Source organism: Coturnix japonica, chromosome 2, assembly GCF_054131305.1.
Source record: "Coturnix japonica strain WE chromosome 2, WE-NBRP24, whole genome shotgun sequence".
In the NCBI taxonomy this organism is placed as follows: Eukaryota; Metazoa; Chordata; class Aves; order Galliformes; family Phasianidae; genus Coturnix; species Coturnix japonica.
The window spans coordinates 131,891,331-131,914,897 of record NC_140664.1 but is presented as its reverse complement, the minus strand read 5'-3'; the positions used below and the strand labels follow the sequence as shown (position 1 = coordinate 131,914,897).

Genomic DNA, 23,567 nt, shown 5'->3' with positions numbered 1-23,567 from the left:
AGCCCTGAGTGCTGAGCTGCCTTGCTAGCACACACATCACACGCCTGCAGAGCTCCGTCACAGTTGTTTGTGAGTACAAATGTCACAGCACTCCAATAGCCAAGCGTTACATTTGCACATCTATGCCAAAAGTCTTTGTTTTACATACATACACACAATATTATAGTACGCATGTATATGCACACTGTGTTTTAATGCTTGTTTTAAGCAGTCAGAACATCTTCAGATACCCTTACTATTAACAACACAACTTCAAACTATTGTTCATAAAGCAATTTTATTTTTCCTGGAATATCAGTATATGCATCTCCACAAACAAACTCATTTTTCCGTTCCTTGTACCCCAACTTGAGTGCATAAGACTGGAAATCTAACTCACAGTTCATGGAAGGAAGTTTTACCCCATTCTTTACCCACTCTCTCTTACCAACCTTTCACTGCCTGCTTAGCACAAGAGAGTAGTAAACTCCACACAACATCTTTTACCTTGAAAATTAGGCTCTGAACAGCATCAATCAATGAAAGAATACCTGAGACATCTTAATCACATGCATTCATCTCCTATAAACACCAGCTCCTCCCTGCCATCAGTCCCCTGCAGAAGGTTAATATGAAGGTAGCACAAAGGGAAAACCAAACAACTTGAGACCTTCACAGCATTTCTCTTAAGGCTTCAGTGGACGGATGGAAACTAATGCCCATCAAGGCTCTCAGACATCAAACTTCATATTATAGGTAATATGAATTACTTAATCCTACTTAACTTTACTTAATCCTACAGTGTATTTCACGTATAGTACAAGTGGCCTTGAGAGTCATTTATTAAAATGTTACTTTTATAGCACTCAAAAACTTGCTTTATTCCATGAGATATTTTCAAGGCAAGCATATAAGCAAAACACATATTTGAAGATTAAAGACATTGCATAGACACATTAAATACTGAAGTTGTGAATTTAAGCAATAGGTTACCAGAAAATCAATGTATTAGAGACCAATCTCTGTGGTGTTACCCCACCCCAAAACATGAACTTCTTACACATTTAGAAAATACACATAATCTAACCTTAAGAAGTAAATAAAATATGTTAAACCTTCTGCATTCACCTGCATCTGTCCTTCTTTCAGTACAGGATAGATATACAGAACCTTTGCTTTGCAGCAGAAAAAAGCCACAGCAGTTGAAGATAAGCCAAAACACTCAAGGATGCAGGAGGAGAGACCTGCTCCATGCTTTACAAGAAGATTGAAGACTCCTCTCTTAAACAAAAGTGAAGTTGTCCTCTGGGATTCTGACAGCCTGAGCCACAAAAAGTGGGTTTGTAACTTGTCTGTTACAGGACACATACAGAAACATCAGACTCTCCAACTTGTTTCACAGCAGTTTCTTCTGGGCAATATCTGGGAAATATTTCATCTTACGTGGAGCCCAGAACATTGAATTCTCCTCCTCTGGATGGATGGAGTACAATTGTCAGAACAGGAAAACAAGAATTGCACCACGATGCAGCCATAGCTGATAGCAACCATAAACACCTTCCTTCCACATTTACTGTAAGTTTTCTCTGAGGACAACATTAGGACAGACCATGCAAATAACACTCTCACAAAAGGGAGATGAGCACAGAGGTAACCACTGAGACTATAGGTTCAAACTCCACAAACTGCAACATACCTGCATAACACATCCTCCTTTTTTCCATGCTACTCAGAAAATTAGATCCACCTCCTTTTGTTCTCACTAGTTCTATCTCCACAGTTACATAACACATCAACAATTTTGTCGTCTTATGTACACACTAAAGCAGGAGCAAAAATCTTCAGACTGACTTTTTCATTTTGGCTTAACATTTCTCCTTTGAGTCATTTCACTTTACTTCTCTCCAGCAGTTTGTAGGAGCACATTTATTGTTCATGTTCAGTCTGCATCCTATCTGCCTTGAGTGCAGAGCTAACAAATGCAGCTTTGCAGGACTACTTCAAGTCAACGTTTCAACTAAGAAAGGAAAAACAGTTGTACGGTGCTGAATCTTAATGTCAAAGAAGCGAATGCATTTGTATCACCTGGAAACGTCCTTTAGATTTCTTTCTGGTGTGCAACTGGAAACTGCTGAAATCTGTACAAGTGTCAGAGGTGAGCTACCAGCAAGTTGCATGTGTAGGTAGACACGTGTGCACACAGGGTTAAGGCATGTTCAATTGTTTAATTGGGAGAAATAGCCTCATCTGCACTTGTGATCTTTTGCTTAACATAATCATGGAAACTAAACTGATTACAAGAAAGAATAAGGGGGAAAACTGTTCACGGTTTTTGTTTTCTGCATTGTTTTCATGAGGGAAAATGAGATTTAGTCCTCACCTGGTCTTCCTTTCCTGATGGTTCTGACAGGTAGGTAAGAACAAGAAAAGCAAGCACTACAAAACCAACCACCTTGCATTGGGTTTTTTAGAAAGCTTCTCAGTATCACAACTTTGAAGCCTGCATGATAATACAAATACTAATTAATTAGTATGGCGTCCTTCATTAAAGAAAAATGCGCAGATTACAATTCCCTGTTTCATTAATTATTTCAGTGCAATTCAACTTGCAATTTAACTGGTTTTAAAGGAGGAGGGATTTATTTCCAAACGAAGCACAGAAAACAATTCAGAGCCAAAAGGGTACATCAAAGATACTTTCCAACTGAGATAAACTAGTTTGCATCTATTACATGCTCTCGTATATAAAGGATAATTCAACAGCTTCATTCAGTTTGCATTTTTTTCTGTAAGCATCTGTAAAGCCTATAAGAAGGGCATAAAGAGCACAAACTTGACAGCACGATGAACTAAAGGTAGTCAATTAAGTTATCAAACTCAGATTTCAGTACAGCATTAACCACACAGCCTTAAGTAACATTCCCATGCTGTAGACTTATGAGATGAACACAGTCACAACCTTAGAAATAATCAAACATGTTCCCTTCTACCTTAGGCTAAGTTGCGTTGTTGCTAAATACAGCAATAAAAAAAAAAACAAAAGCTGCATGAAATACAATTGCACTTGAAGTAATAAAATGACCTGGGTAATGGAAATAAACATTAAGGTGGTGATAATCCTAGTTTTACTGTTCTTCAGTAAGAGTACTGTTGTGACCTCACAACATCCGTTTCTTTTTGTGGGCACAAAAAGTGGAGTGGGAAAGAAAGGAATATGAAAACTAGCAAAGATCAATTAATTCCCTTTATATATTTATTTATATATATATATATATATATATATATATTCCCTTATATATATATATATGTATAGATGGGATTAGATATAGATATAGATATAGATATATATAATGCCATGCTTTATTCTCCATGACTTGACAACTTGCCAGTAAGAAAGATCAGAAAATTTCCATCTTTGACCAACATGTACAGTCCTCAAAATGAAATGGATGAAGTGATGCATACCATAGTTACTTCTTCAGATGCTCCCTGAAGATCTCAAAAAATAAACAGAACATGAACAGAAGTGAGGGAGATCAAGAAGCATCCTTTTAAAAAGGAGAAAGATGAACTGGATGTGAAGTATGAAGTCCAAAAGGGAAAGGATGGCAATAACAAGAGATAAGAGAATGTATTAGAAGTGTCAGGAAGAAGAATCCAATCCTGTTCTTCAGTCTTCAGTTTTTACATAATTTCTTTAGTAGGCCCCAAAATGAGAGGAACAATTCCACAAGAACAGACTCATCCACTCAGGACCATCCTTTAGGAACAGTCTAAGCCCCAACTGGAAGGAAAATGTCATTTCCTTTGTTAGGCAACAATTTTAGTTTTGGTAGACCAATCTAAAATCTTTTCCCACAACGTTATCTGACAGCAGATTCATTACCACTGCCTCCAACACTTATAAGCACGTGATGATCTTTGATAATTGCTGAACAGGAAATCAAAACACATCAAACAGCTCGCAATTTCCTCAAGTGAGTTTCAGATCATCTGCAAAGCAAAACAAACAGACTTCCCTAAGAAAATTACCTGCACGGTTCCCTGCTGTCAGGAAAGGAGAAGCTTGGCATCACACAGGCCAACCTGACAACAAAAAAGTGTTTTCCAGAGGGAGAATGGAAAATTATGCGGTCAACAAAAACTTTAGAAACTAATTACAAGTTCAGATATTACAACTAAATTCTTTATTAAGAAAATTAGGAAGGAAGACTGGCAGATCATATCCCTTAGCCTCTCCCTTTAAGTGTTTTTTCAACTTCAAAGAACGTTTCACAGTCTAGACAAAAGCTCACCTATGCTTTTACTCACAGCATTTTCAAAATTCATGCAGTTCTTTAAAGTGTGCACTTAACCAAGTGAAATACTTTGTTAAAGAAAGATGTTTAACGCATCAATCCAAGCAACCTGGAACTTGCCAGAAGCCTAATAATATCTGTCATCTTCTGTGTACTCTAATGAGAGGGGGAAAAAAAAAGCATTTGAAGCTTCCAAGGCATGCCTACAAATAAAAGCTATCCTAAGAACAAATTCTAAGGATCTTGTGGTTTGTAAAGCCTTGCAGATATCTGACTCTCAGACTTTCAGCTCTTTAAAAATCAATTGCTGAGACATTCTGAAGTTTTTATACTGCTTAATCCTGAGCTACTTGTACTGCCTGTAGCAGCGGGCCTAAGGGTTCATGTTTCCAGAAATGCTGTGTTTTAGCAAGAAAGGTTTTAATTATTCTAAGTTCTGACAATCTTTTTTTTTTTATTATTCCCCTCTTGCAACTCTGGAAGGCATCATCAGAATCTCACCATGTCGCTTTCATCCTGGATAACAAATATCCAAAATGTATTAAAAACAGCACATGGACAAAAAAAGGTGATTTGCGCTGAAAAGCCCAATGAAGTACAAAGAGCAACAAGCGTTTTGAAAGGATGACAGATGTCATAAGAAATTCAAAACTAATATACATAATTGCTAAGGAAAAAGAAAAATCATTTCTGCTCTTCAGTAAACAGGTATTAAATGAGATTACTATTAAGTAATTGCAACACATTAAGACCCGCTGCACACTGTGTGTTCGTAAAACACCCAGAGGCTGGGTTTTACTGCAGAAGAGAATTTATAAACATAAACATATTTGAAAATAGTTGTAGAATTTAAAATGAAAATTAAAGCTCAGCTTACTGTCCCAGCTAACAAGAAATTCTTACTTTGTTCATTGAAATTCTGTACTGTTACATTTATCCCATCCTAAATACTTTGTCACTCAGTCACAGCGTGCATAACAAATGAAGACCTTCCTCCACACAGATCATCCAAAAGGTTTTGGGTACATCTCGTACATCTCCTAAAGGGACTACTATATAAGTGACAGCAATAAAGCCTGGTTGGGCTCACTTTTGATCTTTCAGTCATGATTAGGAAAGACAACTGTTATTTCCCAGAGGTTTAACACATGGACAAAACACTACCTGGATACAGTGATTTTGACGAACAAATTATAGCTCCTGTAACATGAACATTTCTGGAACTACACTGCAAAAGAAAAACACAGCTTTACATGAATTTGTGTAGATTTTACAGGAGAAAAAAGGTAATTATTAGTGAACTAAAAATCACTGTGTGTTAAACACAAGGAGTCCTAACAATGTTTCTATGGATTCTATGTTCTCCTTGGACATCCTGACCTCTTGTGAGGTAGGTAAACATCACTCCTTTTTTTTACACTATGCCCTGACCCATAGGGAAAGCCTGGGAAACATTTCTGCAATCACAGCACATTTAAAACACACACGAGACCTATTGTTTTCATGTGACAAAAAGGAGTCCTAGTAACCTTAAGATGTGCTCGTTGAGATAGTGGCTGCAACAAACACACATTCTAACATCCGCAAACATAGCCAGAAGCACTACAGAATTAGAATTATGGAAGGTATCAGGTTGAAAAATGTCATTGTGCCAATGGAGCTAGAAGAGGCAGATGAAATCATTTCACTCTGTAGAAGCTTATAGTTATACAGTACAACTAACAAAATATCAAGATTACAAAAAGAAGCACAGAAAATAAAAACAAAGTGAAAATTAAAGGATCATGATGGAAAAAGAATTCATGAATTTTTTGGGGTACCAGCTAAAACCATGAATGCAATATTACAGGCGCAGCCTACGCCGAACTGGAAACAAAGATCCAAATTTACCTAAATAGAGATCAAGAAAAGATGCCCATTTAATAGGTTGGTGAAGGCATCTCTCCAGGAAGCAGTACACCCACTGGAGTGACTCTCTGCCTTGTGAATCTTTTTTATCCACCATCCTAGAAGAGTATCATACGCACTGTAACACATTACAGACTCCCTGAAGGTTTGCATCTTCACCATTAGGATGGAAGAGGGTTTTGTCTTCTTTTTTAACCCTAGGGTTTATTTACTTATCCAAGACAAATCAAGCACAAGGAAGAATGATAACACGAGATTTACTGGTTGTCTGACAGCTAAAGCATTGATTGAAATACACAGATTCATACTACTTGAGGAAAGAGCACACGTCTGACTCTTCCCACATCAAGGCATCATTCAACTGTGTCAAAGCTCACATTATAAGGGACAGATGCAGATCTCCTGTTGACACAACAGTAGAAGCACAAAGCCCAAATATTTGGGTGAAGAAACGTGAAAGGATACACAAGGTAAAATGATGGCTGTCCATCCTCCCCTCTTCCTCCACAAGTTTCCTCTGTTGCTCCACTAGCCAGCTCAGCTCTCGCTAATCAAGTCTTTGGTGCTCCACTCCCTCCGCCTACCAAGTTTCCCAGACTTTCCAAAGCCACCTGCAGCAACAACATGGGAGCCATGGGATTTCTGACAGCGTGAACCTCCCTACAACCACTTAATTTTGGATGAGAATCTTTACGGCTACACTGAAGTGACAGGAAGAAAAATAGATACTTTCCACCTTCTTTGTAGCTTGGCAGAAGATTAAAATAAGTCGTCTAAAAATATAAAAGAAGACTTGGAACTTATGATAGTGGTCTGGTGGAAAGACGCCATAAAGATGAGTTCTCTGAAGCAAATGACACATAGAGGAATACAGATTGCTACTAAAGCTCTAAAATCAAATTAAACCTGAAGGGGGGTTTTTTTGATGCTGATCTCAGCATGGCTAATTAAGGTCAAAAAAGCACATTTCTAGGAACTGGCCAGAGCACCAGAATGCTGGAAGCTCCTTTCAAAAAACTGGGAAAGAAGTGCAAGACAACAAAAAAATAACATGGAAGCGTCCAGGGATTGGAGACACCTTCGTTGCTTTCCTGAAGCCTTTAATTCTGACATGCTTAATTCCAATGCATTCCCATTCCAACAAAATTTTGAACTACTCACTTCGCTCCTGCCTTAAAAAAGAGCATCTAGAATATCTCTGTCATTTCTAAGGATTCCAATTCCAAGTGAAATGCTTTGGCGCACGAGAAGTCCAGTAACAGAAAAAACATATAGCTCCCATGGGACGACGTTATTTCTAGAACCTACGTATTCCTAAAGAGAGCAACGATTGACAAGTTATTTTATCTGCAGCTCCACGTTAAAGCTTTTAATGAAGAATTACAGAAATTCCACAAAACATAAGCATGCTAAGTATAGAAGAACTCTGTAACAGCTGCGCTGTACAAGTTCAGAACAATGTAGGAGTGGGGAGAGCAAAAAGTTCAGCCATGCATTTAGTTCCTGGCTCAGAAGAGCTGGAATAACTAATGCTCCAGTGCTAACTTCTGGAGCCTGATTAGTTTCACAGATGACTATCTGCTCATGCAGGAGTCATCTAATACAGTTTCTCACACTATGCTAGAAAAGTAATGGTCAGAAATCCGCTTTTTGAAATAACACCAAGTACATTTGTTATTTTTATCGCAAAGCATTTTTACTCCAATACTGCTAACAATGTTTCATTCTGTTATCCTATTGATTTTCATAGAATAAACAAAAATGTTACAAAGACTATACATTAAACGAGCACAATTTGCTTTTCTGTCTACTTGGAAGAGCTCATCACAAAAGTATAACCTCAAACCATGAACTACTGCAGATAAGCAGAATCACTGCACAGCTCTGAAGTCACAGCATGGCAGGTATTGCAGAAATGCAATGCAGAGTGAAGTATACTTTTAGTTTATGTCTGGTTACCCTATTTTCCGTAACTTGCTCTGAGGCATTTTTAAAAGAAGTACATTCTAATTTATGGAAGCAACCAGCTGACATTTAACTACTTCAATGAAACGGAGCACAGATCACATCTCATCACATCTTGATCCAATGTGTGCAACAAGCAACATCCACTTACTCCCCTCCTCAGCTGCCCCCAACATTCAGCAAACCACAGATCTGCTTATGGTGACAAAAAGGCCAGATTTTGCTTGTAATGTCCCTGAAGGAGTTAAGAAGTCTTACAAAGCCTTATGAAATATTTTATATGTCTACAAAAACAAATTTGCATTAAGCCATTCTTTCTCAATAGCCACAAATTTCTCCATCCTAGACACTGATTCTCCAGTTTGTTTTTACCTTGATCGTATTGAAACACAATTGGGTCTGAGGAATGCATGTTGTTTACCATGAAGTTGCTGTCTTTCTTGCACAGCCTTTGTTCCTCCCTATCTAAATACAGACAACACAAATAACACATACGGAAGTACAGGCTTTGAAATACAAAAACAGACAGCCCCGATATTCCCAAGCTCTTTCTTACCTATACACAGCACTTCCCAGGTTCTGTCTTTAACTTAATCTTACTTACATCAATTTTGAACAAATAACAGGGATCCCTGCTTTGATTTAATAGACGAATCTATTTTAATCTTCTACTAATCTCCAGTATAATGACATATTCCAACCACAGGTCCACAAAAGCAGACCATGCACTCACCTCAGTCTCTTTCAATTAATTTGCTGGAAATTTTCTTTTCCTCTGCAGAACTACAAGGATCTGGTTGTACAGAACTGTGATTTCAATGTTTCAGGCAGTTTAGCATAGATACTCATCAATGTGACATCCTCATCTACTTTTTCCTGTCATTTTAAAAGCTCTTCTCATAGTCAGCGTTAAATGTGCCTGAATCAACTACAACTTAATAAACAAAATCACCAGGTATCATTGTTCACATGCTGTTTCTGAGACTTCAAGGAAAGCAGGATTTACCATTAAATATGTTCCTTAACTGCTATCCACTGTGCATCTCACTGATCACGTTATGGGTTTGTATAACTGTCAGTTAAATACGCTTTTATTTCAACAAGGGAGGAGAAGCCCTGAGCTTGTCAAATCAAAATCCCCAAATCAGCAGGATCTGCTTCTACACATCAAAAATAGTCTAATAAATATTAAGCGGTGTCATTTTAAATGACTCTGGTTTAAAGAACTAGCCTTCATAACTGAACTTAAGATGTTAGCTTATGTCAAAAATACAAAACCAAACAGCTGCCTTTGATGTGACTGATTAAACAACTTTTGTCTCTGGTATTACTAATGGAAAGAGTAAATGGGCTGCAATATAATGTACAATAATTCAGTTACATACTAGTAAACATTTCATAGAGATCAGAGCCCTAAAGTTTCAGTTCATGCTGAATGATTTTATAGACAAATAAATATGAGCTTAAATGCCAAATAAACATCCACTGCTAACAGGGTACCTTGGGACTATTTGGTGAGCCATTACACACAGTGGCCCATGGCTATTGCCACAGAGGTAGAAATAAGCATAAAACATGAAGTCAAATGCTGTTTTCCAATAAGGTTTAAGTCCCTTGCATTCACTTTTGCAGTGTAATTGGGACAAATTCAGAAAACTGACTGGCTTGAATTCAAGACAATCTCATATTAGGAAGGATTTCCAAGCAAACTTCCCCAGGACCGTTTGTTATAAAGACAAATTGCCTTCTATGAAGTACTTCTTGAAATTAGCAAAACAGTTTCTAGAAATGAATACTTCAAAACCAATTGTGAGCAAACTTCCTATATTTTCATCACGTACCAAAAATATTTTGGGTGCTCTACTTCTACAATTAAACCAGAGTCCTATAACTACTAACGGGAAAACTGGGAATGTTTTGTTTACACTAAGCATGGAAAAAAACAAGGATATTACAATTTCTATAACCATCAAGAAAGGAAAGCGGCAGCTTTAATTATCTACACTGACTGGGACGTTTACTTACCTAAAGTTTGAAATGCTGTAACACAAAAGCACGCAAAATTTAGGCAGATTTCAGCCTTTTTATTTAGTCTAACATGAGTGGGAAAATCTATCAATAGCAACGACAAGCCTATCAACCAACTCAAATGTTGGAGATGGAAGCTGTATACACTGTAGCTCCTTCCAAGTTATAACAGCTTATCTTTACAGAAATAAAAAAAAACAACTTTCATTTGCATTGTGCTCCCTCCCCAAATAAGTAATTATATTTGCAACGAACACTTTCAAAACTATTGAGCTCTGAAGAGGAAGGGAAGAAATCAGCCTTCACTAGCAAAAACCAGGGAATTTCAGTATTGGGAATGGAACCCACTTCCCAAGTTTTACTTTCAAGGGCTAAGCTGCAACTGCTAATACAATTTCTAATACAACCAGGACTTCGCAGCCACGACAACTGAATTTTATACAGTAGCAAGCACTACCCAATAAACTGTTCCGAACTCCCATCTCACCTGCCTTAAGCTACATTTTTAGGTGGTGTTTTTACTAAAATAAACTAAATGAAAATTTGGGAAGAGATATCAAGGAATGGCAAAGCAGATGGAGAGCCGAGCTGACACATAACAATAGCTGGTGAAATATTACTCTTATTTTCTGTAATAAACACCAAGATCAAAACATTATGCAAGTTAAATTTCCTTGAAAGGTTCCCAGCAGGAGTTTTCCTTTTTGTTTGTGCAGTACGCGATTTCCTCTCACCCACAAAAAACATACCAAGAATGTGCATGTGCCACTAACACTAAGCAGCACTTCCTTAATCACTCATTTCCAACAATTTATGGATGATCAGTGGCAAAAAACGAGCAAAAATAATGAAAGCATGCAATGAAAGCTCATTGAGACAAACCTGTTTGGACTTCCTACTCATTTCTGTGTGTCTTTAAGATGAGGGTCTGATACAAATTAGCCACTGGGAAAAAAGTCATCTGGTCATAAAATACAGTACAGGGTCACTTTTATGTAAGTTTGCCAAAAGGGACATAAACCAGGACAATTTCAAACTGTGACACAGGATAGAAGTATATTAAAAAAATCTTTGTTCCTCCTCCATTGTGCTGTCATGTTGCTCAGCTTTATAGACATTCTGAGCACCAGCTCTGGCCTCTTCGCTTCCACCTGGTCTACCTAATTAATTAAGCAAGGAAGTTACCTCAAATTTTTGTACTATTTGTTTTTATTATCATGCACTACTTTGATGTTCCAGGAGTTAACCTCTTAATCCAAAGACTCTGTGTGTTGTGTTCTGAACATTTTGGGATGTCTGGATAATTTGGATAATTGGTCAGGATGTTGCTGTCGCTCATGTTAAACTTTATGCCGTGACTTCGAGTTCAAAGATCAGTATTAAGGTAAAATACTTCATAAAGCCTTTTTAAAACTCTACACTCCTGATTACGCAATACCCAGCTATACCAGTTTCTCACGGTGGTAAATCGCACTTCTGTATTTTCTTACAAGGAAATTACTCCTAAACATCTTTATCTTTGTCATCTTCAAACAAATACAAATTTCAGTTGAAGTTACATCAAGAGAAAGCACATTTTAAGGTCAAGGAAGGTACAGCAATTATCTCTTCAAAAATGCTTGCCTTCCTCACACAGCAGCATTCATGTAATTCTCTGTGCAGCCATATCGTACATGGAAACAGCAGCACTGCAAAATATAGATGCTCAACTACAAATAACAGTTTCCTCATAAGAATGTTAAAGAGCAAGGTTAATTCTGACATAAATGAACACAGCTAACACCTTTTTGGTTTCATAATTGCGCTACACAACAAGAAGACCCATGAACTGTCAGAGGGTCTAAACCCAAAATACAACTTTATGTAAAGACTCTGCAAAGATAGAAATAGATTTATAAAGACATGCAAAAGTTTTCAATTCTAATGCAGGATATTGGAGGTACTTCAGGATATTCCAATATCTCAGTTAATAGAACTGGCTGAGGCATAATGTTACAGTGACACAGTCAACTCTGATTACTTCAGTAGTCTTGAGAAGCCTAATTCACACCTGTTTACACATAAATGTGTGTACAAATTCACACTGTGTATAAAGTTTTACACATCTCTGTAGATGTGTATATATAATATACACACACATCTTATTCCAGATAATAATGGCATCTGCTATTAGATGGAAATAAACTATAGCAAGAAAGAAGACTTAAACTCTTTAAAAGTGCACTGTCAGCCCTCCCTTAGGCCCCAAATGCCCTTTTTGAATTAAAATAGTGGTTTTAATTAAAAGCGAAGCAGAGAATCAGTTTGATTTTTCAGTACAGCGCTGCATCCGCCCATGGTGAGTGTCTAATTTCCGTATTTCTCTCCTCTGCATAATATGCAAGTGGTTGGTTGTTTTAAACTGTTGCCCTAGGGAAGTCAATGAGTCTATAAGAGGGGCCATGTGCCATTTAGAAAGTATACTAGCGACCAAGAAAAAAGACATAGTAAACTGGAAGATGGTTAATCAAACCCATTCAGATTCATGAAACTTAAAACAGTTAAGGGGGCAATACTTCCATAAAAGAGCATTGGAATTAAAGTATACAGACCTTGGAATACTAACCTCTGTGCTACCTGAAATATAGCTTGCAACATACAACAGATGGATAAAATTCAACTTTTAGCACAATCCATGATAGGCAGGCAAACATAAAAGTTAGGGATTTGGGCCCGTATGTAATAAGAGCAAACATTACTGTCACAATATAAGATGAACAAAGAAACCCAATAGCAAAATAAAATAAAACAGTCCATTTCAGATCTGAACCTCTTATCCATTTTTCGTAACTTCTATTAAAATCCAACATGTAATTCTTACAAGAACATCTTCAAATTGGTATCTGGACTGTATACCTAAATCCCAAAGGAACTACATATCTATCAGAACAAAGATTCATCATAACAAAGGCAATTCTATGACCCATTTAAGGTGCCATCCATAGAAGCCTCCAGTGAAACAGTCCTGTCATCCAAATTAGATCTAAGCAGGTATCTAAAATCAACTGCTTTCCCCATACCCAACTCACAACTGAAAGAATAAAGATAAAATATTCCGCATTGAACCTCTTTATTCAACACCCTCATATTTACAGTAGATCACTCTTCTCTTAAATGCTGCAAGCTTTGCTACATGCATGAAATGCTCCTTCAAATGAAGATCACCGGAATCTGATTTTGTCAATTAACTGTAACAGCATTTGAATCTTTTTCTTTTTAATCTCTCTGGCCCATTAATATAATACAGTGAATGACAAGACGTGCACAAGTATTAACAAACTGGTTTTAAGCATCAGAATTTTACAAGGTTTCAAAGTCTTCTCTGAAGAGAAAGAGTTAAGCAATGTGTTAAAATGTAAGGGAAGTCTTTTATTGACATCTACAGACAGATTATGGTTTTATCTCGAGTTGTAAATGCTTCCATGTGTAAACAGGTAAAGGTGACCCTATTTATCTTGTTACTAGCTACCAACAGACCTCATTCATATGTTTAACAGCTACAACATAACTTTTAATGTAAATCCCAAGTCTAAGGCAGCTAGGATACACAACACAACTGTTGCAGTCAACAGCAATCTACAAGTGAAAGGAACACACTGTGTAAATATAATACCTGGAGGAAAAGTAGTAATTCTTGTCAGCATTCCAATCAAGGACAAACTTGACTAAGAGCGGACAACCTACTTCTATACATTAACTGTAGCTAGATACAAACACAAAAGCAAAATGGAACATTCTCCACTTGAAAACTGAAAGGACAAACTGAGCTGCTGAAAGTATTGTTAGGCTTATGGATATCTGAAGCGAAGGAAGTAGATGGAAAGCAGAACGTTCTGTAGTCAAAGTTGAATAAGTAGAACTCAACACAGAAATACAGACAGCAGTTAATCTGCTGCCAGACTAATGAGCTGAAATTAATGTGGTCATCCAAGCTTACACTGAAGTAATTTGCATACATCTACAGTTCAATCAGCAAAACAGAACACCAAACAGGTATTTACACACCATCCCAGTAGGGTCCCACAGGTCCATTCTGACAGAGCTGTCTTGCTCAGTCTACGGAGTTACCAGACACTTCAACTGTAGAATAAAGTCCCTAATTCTTCACATTATTTGTTCTGAATTAAAGTTTCCTTCATGCTAGGCTTTCCAAGAACACTTTCTTTGCTTTTCCTTGGTCCCTCAAGTATCTATACGAACTCAACTATCCCAAATGCCGCACTTGTCTGGAAGCTACCCCAATTCCACCAAGAAAAGCAGTGATTTCACCTCTGTGTATGTGGCCTTGTCAACATAACCGAGAATTCTGTTTTCCTCCGCACCACAATCACCACCTTGTTGATGTTACACACAAACCACTCAGTAGACTTCTGCACTCATCCTTAATCTTTCCATTTTCCTAATTTCAGGCCACCTTCCAAGATCCTTCACTGTCTACTAACCATCATCCAAAGGGTGTGGAATCCCCTTAAGTGTAGTATCATTAAAAACAAAAGTGTTATCTTTTGGATGATGAAAACTACTAAAAGCATGTGCTTCAAATGGTCCCCAGACAGTCATCCCAGTTTCAGTTATCTGATGTTCACCATTTGCAATTCATTTTTCTGCGACTCCCATTACAGTAATTTTTCAGTATATTTCTTTAGTTCACATATCATTATTCATATTATTCTTATTATCACATTATTCAGAAACTGCTTTCCCAAGTTCCATGCTTCATCAAAAGTCCATCCTCTCAACATGATCGCATTCAATAAACTTGAAAATTGTTTGTTATTTTCCACTCATTTAAGACAGCTTTCTTAATGCATTGTTAATACTGGTCACAGTACGCCCCACACATATCAGAAGCACTTGGATAATGCCCTTAATAAAGTTAAAAGCTTAAACTTTTGCTTAGCCCTGTAGTGATCAAGCAGACAATTTCTGAAGCTCCCTTTAAATTGACCTGCTCTAAATAAAATCTTTTTTTTTGTTATATTTTAACTTACAGAACTCACACATCATGCTTTTCAGTTTTCTCTGGCTCGTGTTATTTAATCAGCCGCCCAATTAAGAAGCCTGCACTCCTTCCCACTGCTTTATTTCTAGTGCATTGATTGAACTTGTTTGTGTAAAAAAAAACACTCCAACTAAATTATCTTCCTCAAAAAACAAAACAAAACAAAAACAGCCTCAGATAAAATACTATTAAAAAACAAACCACAAGTTAAACCATTTTCTTGTATTTTCTTGATGTCAGTGTACGTGGGACTTTTCCTAAGGATTACTCACAACCACGTATTGTGTACTCACTTCATCTGCTCGTTCAAGTTGGCACATCTGTATATACACATTCCCATAAGCGTACACAACCCAGCAAAGAAGTTCTCCCAGATCTGTAACTTGTTCCACTAGAAATCAGGACTGAGAATGGAACATGTTCTGCAATTACTCCATACGCGTTTAACAGCATTTTCCTACCTTTTTTAAGCCAGCAAATCCTTCCGATTCCAAGAAGAAAAAGGCAAAGGGCATCAATACAAACAAACATAAATTGGAAAAAAGAGAAGCAAGATTCCACAAACCTGAAATGAACAAGAAAAAGTTTACATTACAAGTTTCTCTATATTAGAAGTTAGTCATGTTACATTTTCCTTTGTTACACACAACAACGAAGCGAACATGCAAGTACTAACAGAAGCCAGAGCGATGGATATACAGTTATGTACAGGTCACTGCTTAAAAAAGAAAATACCCATATCATTCTGCATTATAGGCTTTAGACAAGAATTGGTACTTTACCCAGTACCAACTTCAAGAGAGAAACTGGGTGAAATCCTGGGAAACAGGCTGCAAAATTAGGTTGACTACTTCCACTGTATTCCACATTTTGATATATTCAAAAAACAAATTTCAAGATAAAAGTGCTTTATCACAAGCAAATCTCAAGAAAATCAGTTCTACATATTCACTACCTCACACATTTTTCCTTCAGAGAAACTTAGACAAACTGTGGACATTCTGAAAAATACTATCACTACCTCCAAATTGAAAGGCTGATGTAACAGCAACAGCAGCTCCCACTATGATACAATTAGCTCAGTTGTAAGAGGAGAGTATTAGACTATCTGAACCTTAGTAATGCTTTCAACATCATCTCCCAGAACATTCCCTTGGTGTAGCTCATGAAATACATAATAGACAACTGGACAATGAATGGACTGAACACTAGCTAAGCTTTTAGGATCTAAAGGTTATGAGTAGCAGTATAAATTCAAGCTAGAAACCAGGCACTAGTAGTGAAGCCCTGGAGTAATGAGGTTAACATCTTCTTTAATGACCTGGATGATAGGAAGGAGAGCATCTTCAGCAAGTTTGTCAGCGATAGAAGGAATAACGTTCTGCTGTTCAGATGAACCTCAACAGGTCAGACAAATGGCACAGGGCACACTGAGGACCAATTGGTGAGAAAACAGCTTTGTAGAAAAGGCCTCTGAGGTCCTGTTAGGTACCAAGTCAAACAGGAGCTCTTGCAACAAAGACATCTAAAAGCATCCTTTGCTGCACTAGGAAAAGTGCTGTCAGCACTCAAAAGGAGGAAACCCTTCCTCTATTCAGCACTGGTGATGTACATCTGGAGTGCTGAATCCAGCTGTGGGCTCCTCCTTCATATAAATGGGAATATATTCTAACAAGACCAAAAGACCACAAAAATAATTAATCTTCAAGAAAAAAAAGAGCTGATTTTATCAATGTATATAAATATCTGATGGGGATGATGGTAAGGAAGGCAGAGTTGGACTTCCCATAGTGGTACCCAGTGAAAGGAGACAAGGCAATAAGCACAAACTGAAAACAAGAAGGAAAAAAAACTTTTTCACTGTCATTGTGGTCAAACACTGCAACAGGCTGCCCAGAGGCACCTTATAATCTCCACTTTCAGGTTTATTTAAAACCCAACAGCACACTACCTTGAGCAGCCTTTTCTAACTGACTACATTAAGCAGGGGCATAGACAAGACGATTTCCAGAGGTCCCTTCCAACCTCAACCACTCTGACTTAGAAGAAAAGCCAGCAACTGACTACTGCTAGGACATCTGTAAAACACATGTGACATCTGCAGGGAGGCAAAAGGTTTAGGAAGCAATATGAAGTGATAACTGACTTTTATTAAGGCTATCTGTTTTAAGATTTTCTGATATGGACACCTGAAACAAATATGTACTAATCAACATCATCTTATCAGATGCTTACATGATGCTATTTCTTCTTAGAGAAGTACTGTAGCTTAACCTGCAATTTCATCCTAGTGTAGCTATCAGGTTTGGCTGGTGTTACAAGTACTGCAACTTGAAAATACAGCTTCTATTTTGTAGTTGAGAAAAATACACAAATATCCACAATTCTACGTGACCAGTATATCACATGAAATCCAAAATTTAGCATCAAAATCAAAATACCACCTTCCTTCTCACATACAGACTTGTTTCCTTTCTAAAAATTGTCCAGTTTGGAAAAAAAAAAGGAAGACGAATGTGCTGCATGTTATGAGAAGTCATCATAGAATAAAATTCCTGTATTAGTTCAAAATGTGAAATGGTTTGGAGTTATCTTCACCTACTCGCTCCTAAAAAAAAAGAAGAAAAGAAGAAAAAAGACTTTCACCAGTCTTATGTTTTTTTCCCTGTAAAATATTAAAATTTAAAGGAGGAAGAAAAATGACAGGGGAATGTGCTTCATCAGTTGATAGTGCTAGGACATAAGCTTAGCCAAGTAAATGATACAAAATAAGACAAGAAAAATCTAAATGACACATGAAATACAATACTGAAATGCTAGAGAAAACAAACTGCCTGAAGGTGGCTACACTTAGCTAACAAAGGGGGGGATTTTTCTCTTTAGAATTTGCTGTCAGGAAGCTCCTGTTACCATGCAAGGAACATTAACACACAACAACATCAGGAAGAATGTAATCAGCGGTCCTTATCAGAAATACAATAACAAGTTCTGTTTACGTGTGTATATATTTATACATAAGTATGCACACACCCACTGCTCCAGAAAATGCACAGAAGTTTTTGAGCTGAAATACTATCCAATTTTGGTTTTCTGGGGCGAGGAAGAGGAAGAAATCTTCCTATCTCAGACATTTTATTTAATGGAAAATAGTACATTCAATTATCTGACACTAACAAACAGAACTAACTAAAATTGTTTATATATAGTTGTCAAAATTTCAACAGCTGTGTTACATGTATCTACAGATCAAAACAGCGCGAAGAGATGTATATAATATGTACAGGGCGGGATGGTGGTACACATCTCAAGTGATGTCTATGAAGCTGAAATCTAAAATTTACACATTAGGAGCTGATACACAACATGAAACTGCAGAGCTACAATAGAAATTTAACATCACGAGAGGTAAGGACAGCACTGTAATACGTGTATGTATGTTACCAGCATATATAAGTATATATGTATACATTTCAACAGGTTACTGCTTCTCTTTCTTCCCACCCACTTCGCTGGCTGAAGATAGAGGGCCTTCTACCCCTACTACATTTCTGAATTATCAACTTAGGATAAGAAATCAAATTAAAATACACCCAGAAAATAAATAGTTACTATTATACAGATCGTACCATTAATCTGCCTAAGACGTTTGCAGATCTTAACATATATAAAGCTTTAAGCAGTTCTAGCGGTTTGTTTTGGAGGAAGGTCCCTTTTTTTTTCCTTCAATGTTTTTGCAGCGACGTAAGAAAACCCCTAAAAAAATAAGTTAATAAAAAACTAAAAACTTGGTCTTTGGCAACCATAGAACAGCAATTCTTTTCTGATTAGTGACTGTTTCTTTGCATTTTACCTCCACCTGGTGGCTGTACCTAACAACAGCACAAGTGAACACTTAACAGCTGTTAGAAGCTCAACCCTGTCTGGCTTTAGCTCAACACACATTAGTTAAGATTATTTAATCTGGGCCTAGCTAAGGGTGCTCTTCCTACTTTCAAAAACTGAAAGCATATACTTTATTCTATATGGCGTTATTCTATATGGCGTTATTCTACACGGCGTTATTCTACACGGCGTTATTCTACATGGCAAAACTAAAGCAACAGCCAACAGTAAAAACAACACACCTTAAGATTACAATTAAGTATCTCAGACTATATCTGCAATTGATAAATTAATACAGGCATTTTAAAGCAGTATCAATTTTCCCATTCAGTAACATCTGCATAACAGTAAAAAAACATATATAAAGGCAATGATAGACAGTTACAGAGATAGTAACATTTTCTCTAACAGCTCTCAGCACATATTATTCATAAATCACGTCAAGAAGGCAGGCCATTCATTATACTGGAACAGAGTTATACAAAGCGAAGAAACACTGCTCTGTAAACCCAGTGAATGCCACAAGAGGGAGCCCCTTCCAAAGGTAATGGTTTGAAATGAACGACTCCTGTCAAGCCCCGGGATGCCCCTGGTCAAACCTGAAACCTGTTTAAATCTCTGACAGCTTCACACTAACTGAGCTAAACCCTGTTTTAGTTCAGTCACGTCTACCACTAGCATCAGCTTTGATCTGTGTGTGGAAACACACGGATGCTGACTGCCTCCCATGTTGGCCATTGGACTTCAGAAATACACACAATACCATGCAGGCATAAAGACTAAATCAAAAGATGATGTTTGCAAGATAATTCAGAGGATTTTCCAAGTGAAAACTACATTTTTCCAGCAGATTTCCAAGTAGCCTGCATTTTCTGAAGTACTGTAAAAGCTCTAACATACAAAGAGCATTGCAGAATTGCTCTGTATAGAACTTTTACCCTCTGCAATACTGCCTTGTCTCCAAAGTAAACTCAGTGTGAAGGATTATTTTCTATGAAACGGTCTCTTTTCCCATGTTTGGGAGAGAATATAACTGCCTGAACATCTAAATTCCTCATTGCCATGTGGGGGCCACACTAAATTAGCAGTGCCCTATTACACATGTGACAGCATAGAACATAGAACAATTTGACGACCAAAAAACTTTGATGTCATCGAGTCTCTAACTTAACACAGATTATCTGCAGGTGCAGTCAGGCTTCTCAAAGCTTTAGCCTGTTAGATTTTGGAAAATTTCCAAGGATTTAGTCTCTCCAGACAGCCTCTTAACTATGGATTGTGAAGCATATTACCCTTGTGTCCTGCACACGTTGCTTCTTGCCTCACACTGCATGTGGCAGAGATAAATTCTGGCTCTTTTCTCTACATCCCCATGTAGGCCAATAAATACTGCAGTCAGCACCCTGAGCTTTCTCTTTTACAGAAACTCTTTGCACCCAGGGACACAGCTTACTGATTTTCCTTTTATTATCTAACCCAGTTGCCTCCTACAACACCCAGGGTCTTTACCCTCCCCAGTCTCCCCCTCTGGCACAGAGACCTGTAAAATCCGAAAGCAGATCTCACCAGCAAACACTGAGGCAAGAATTACGTCAAGTTAACAGCAGGATGATGCTTTACTCGATCTTGCTGTATATTTGTCCTTGTGTCCCAGTTAGGAAATCAGGCTTCCCTAATTTCACCCCAGAATATCAACTCGGGTGCTATTTCTATACTCCTCCCAAGGCAGCTCATCCCCACTTCTACCATCTAAGAAACTCCAGGTTTGACCTCAGGAGTTCCCATTAGGCCAAATCAGCCCCTATCACACCACAGCTACTCATTAATGAAACCTTCCAAGTTAGGGATGGATTAATTCAGGAATTTGCTATCCATATTATCAGATGTCTTACTGAAGTGCGTATTACCAAACAAAAATGAGATTTCTATGCAAATCCCAATTACCATCTTAACTTTATTCATTTCAGATTAAGTACCTCCACTCTCTGAAACAACACATTATCTCCTTCCTCCTACCAATTCCTTTGAAGAACATCATGTTCCCACCAGCTATTTCCCTCAGACAAACAGAGGTATGCAAGAAGTTATTAGTATTCATTACATTTATTTTCTTATACTCAAGCATATTAATCAGCATCAGAAAGAATACAAAGCTCAAGGCATCATCCCTCCAAGTACGTTCCCAGAAGTTACACTCTTCTTGAACTGCTTCAATGAAAACAAGTTGCGTTTTTACCCTGCCTCTTTATTATACTTAATACATTTACATTCTGATTTTCCTCTCTTACAAACAATTAAGAGTTGAATTTAACTATCTAATCGTAACTGCTCACAGCTACCATGTTTCTTCAAATGCAATTATGTCTTTTAAATACAAAGTTATCATCAGAAGCAAACAGGCTCATGAAATTTGCATTTACACACAAGGAAGTTTCAACAGTATGTTTCCAAGTTACTTAGGCTCTGGTAGGTCTTATTTACAATGGTATTCGAAGCAGTCATTTTGGTTTATTAAAGGATTACTCAGGCTTTAAGGGATTTAACAACAAAACAGTGAAAACAGATTTTTATGATGCACAATACAGCAGCAAACGCAACTAACCAACAAAACACCAACAATTCATCTAACATCTCAAATGAAAATAGCGTTATTAGTTTAAAAATAATGCAGATATCCATTTTAATTACATTATGCTGAGTACTAACCATGAATTAGTGAGCCATTTAACCACTGAATATAGTAGTTTTGTGGAAAAGAAAGCAGGATCTCATTGCTGATTATTGAGAAAGGCAGAAGCAGGACTGCACCAGCTGAAACTGCTAGAGTGAAGGTGCTCAAGAACAGCCTGAAATTTAAAGAAATGTACCACTGTTACCAACAACAACATGCTCTGAGCAGGGTTAAACAAAGTAGTTAGCTACCTATTAATCAGTGTCTGAAGGCAATCCTGTGGTTTCCATAGTATTTCATATCAAACAAGCAAATTCTGATACCAAGTAGTTTACGGAATACACTGAAATACTAACTAGTAACTAATTATTAGTAACTAACTAGTAATTCTCTTTAGAATTACAGGCATTCAAAATTACAAGATAAATTTCTAAAATTCATGGAATTTCTTTTGATAACTCTTTTTGCTTTTAATTTCCTCTTAAATTCTTACTATACTTTTTTTAAAAGCAGAGTAGTGTTTTAATGTCTACAAAATGGGTACAATTACAGAAATATATTAACACCAAACAAATAATCGCTGCTTTTCATTCACAAATTATGTAACTGAATATCATCTCATAGCTTGGGGGGTTTTGGTAACTGCAAAGTCAATACTGAGGCATCATTAGGATTATGTAAAGTACTCAACCTTATTCCCTTTAGATGACAAACACAATTCAAATGAAATGCCATCTGGTGGTATTGGAAAGAACTGTGCTCTTCAGAAAAATATAAGGCAAAAGCATTCCTACAGAGCAAAACCACTAACAAAGCTGAACAAATTGGCAATTATCTGAGTTTTTAACAGGAAAGTCAATAAGCTACTTAAAGAAATTTTACTTTTCCATAATAGTCTCTGCAAATTTATTATTCATTCACAGTACTTAATTTACAGAAGAAAGTGTGGTTCGTTTCATTTTAGAAGGCATCGCTATATGCTTTTGTTGGTGGTTTGAGCTATTTTTCTTTTCCTTAAGGATACTGAATTATTCTAAGCCAGAATTGTGAAACCTAACACACCGTCTTCTAAGGTGCCACAGCAGTTTGACTGTTTTCTCCCCCACCCACCTCTTAGTCCTGAAAACTGTGCAAAGAAATACCTATTTGCATGTTTGATAGCCATTGCTCTCTGAAAAATAATTCAATGAAAGGACATTATTCTGAAGTGCTAATCCTGTCCTGACTTACACTGCAGTCTTATGAAGTATTTACAGAGTATTTACAATTGATATTTCTTATATTTTTAAGCTAAACTAGGAAAGAAGATGCAGGGAAATAAAATTTGCTACCAGGCAAATTTTACTCTTTGGATGCTGAAAAACTGGGAGTCAAGCTAGGATCACTGCTGCCACAAGAATCATTCAAACCGAAAGAGTTTTAATTCACTGCAGTTTTAAAGCAGAGGAAAGAACCTTCTCTCTAACTTAGAGCTGAGAGCTTCCTACACTAGAAAGGTAGGCATTTTTTACCTCTCTTGATCTGAAGGTCTTGTGGCAAATGAGCACTTCAAATTCATAGAGATATATCAGACATCAGTGGGCAAAGCATATCTAAGCTTTGCCTCATCTTTGTATGCCTTTCAAGCTTGCCACAAATGCACAACCAAAAGTGAACAGCTTGCAATGTACTCGGCACTTTCCCAGAGTACAAGACAAATCAATAAAACATGCAGTGAAGCTCTCCTTCCAACAGGATGACAGTACCACCATGGAAGAGCTAAGAATATCATAAGCAAGTAGCAAACCCACATAGT

At 37.2% G+C, this 23,567-nt stretch overlaps 1 protein-coding gene across 3 annotated transcripts in view; it reads right to left on the bottom strand.

The window, feature by feature from the left end:
* The window catches only part of LMBR1 (limb development membrane protein 1), a 61,966-nt gene that overhangs the window by 24,051 nt on the left and 14,348 nt on the right, over positions 1-23,567 (bottom strand). For 2 of the 3 annotated variants that reach the window (XM_015852832.3, XM_085540690.1), the window contains exons 4-5: positions 21,808-21,947; positions 15,681-15,784 (exon numbers count right to left, since the gene is read on the bottom strand). In XM_015852832.3, the coding sequence (XP_015708318.1) occupies positions 15,681-15,784; positions 21,808-21,947 (244 nt within the window). The remainder of the gene's footprint in view (positions 1-15,680; positions 15,785-21,807; positions 21,948-23,567) is intronic. The other variant, XM_085540691.1, reaches the window with a different exon arrangement.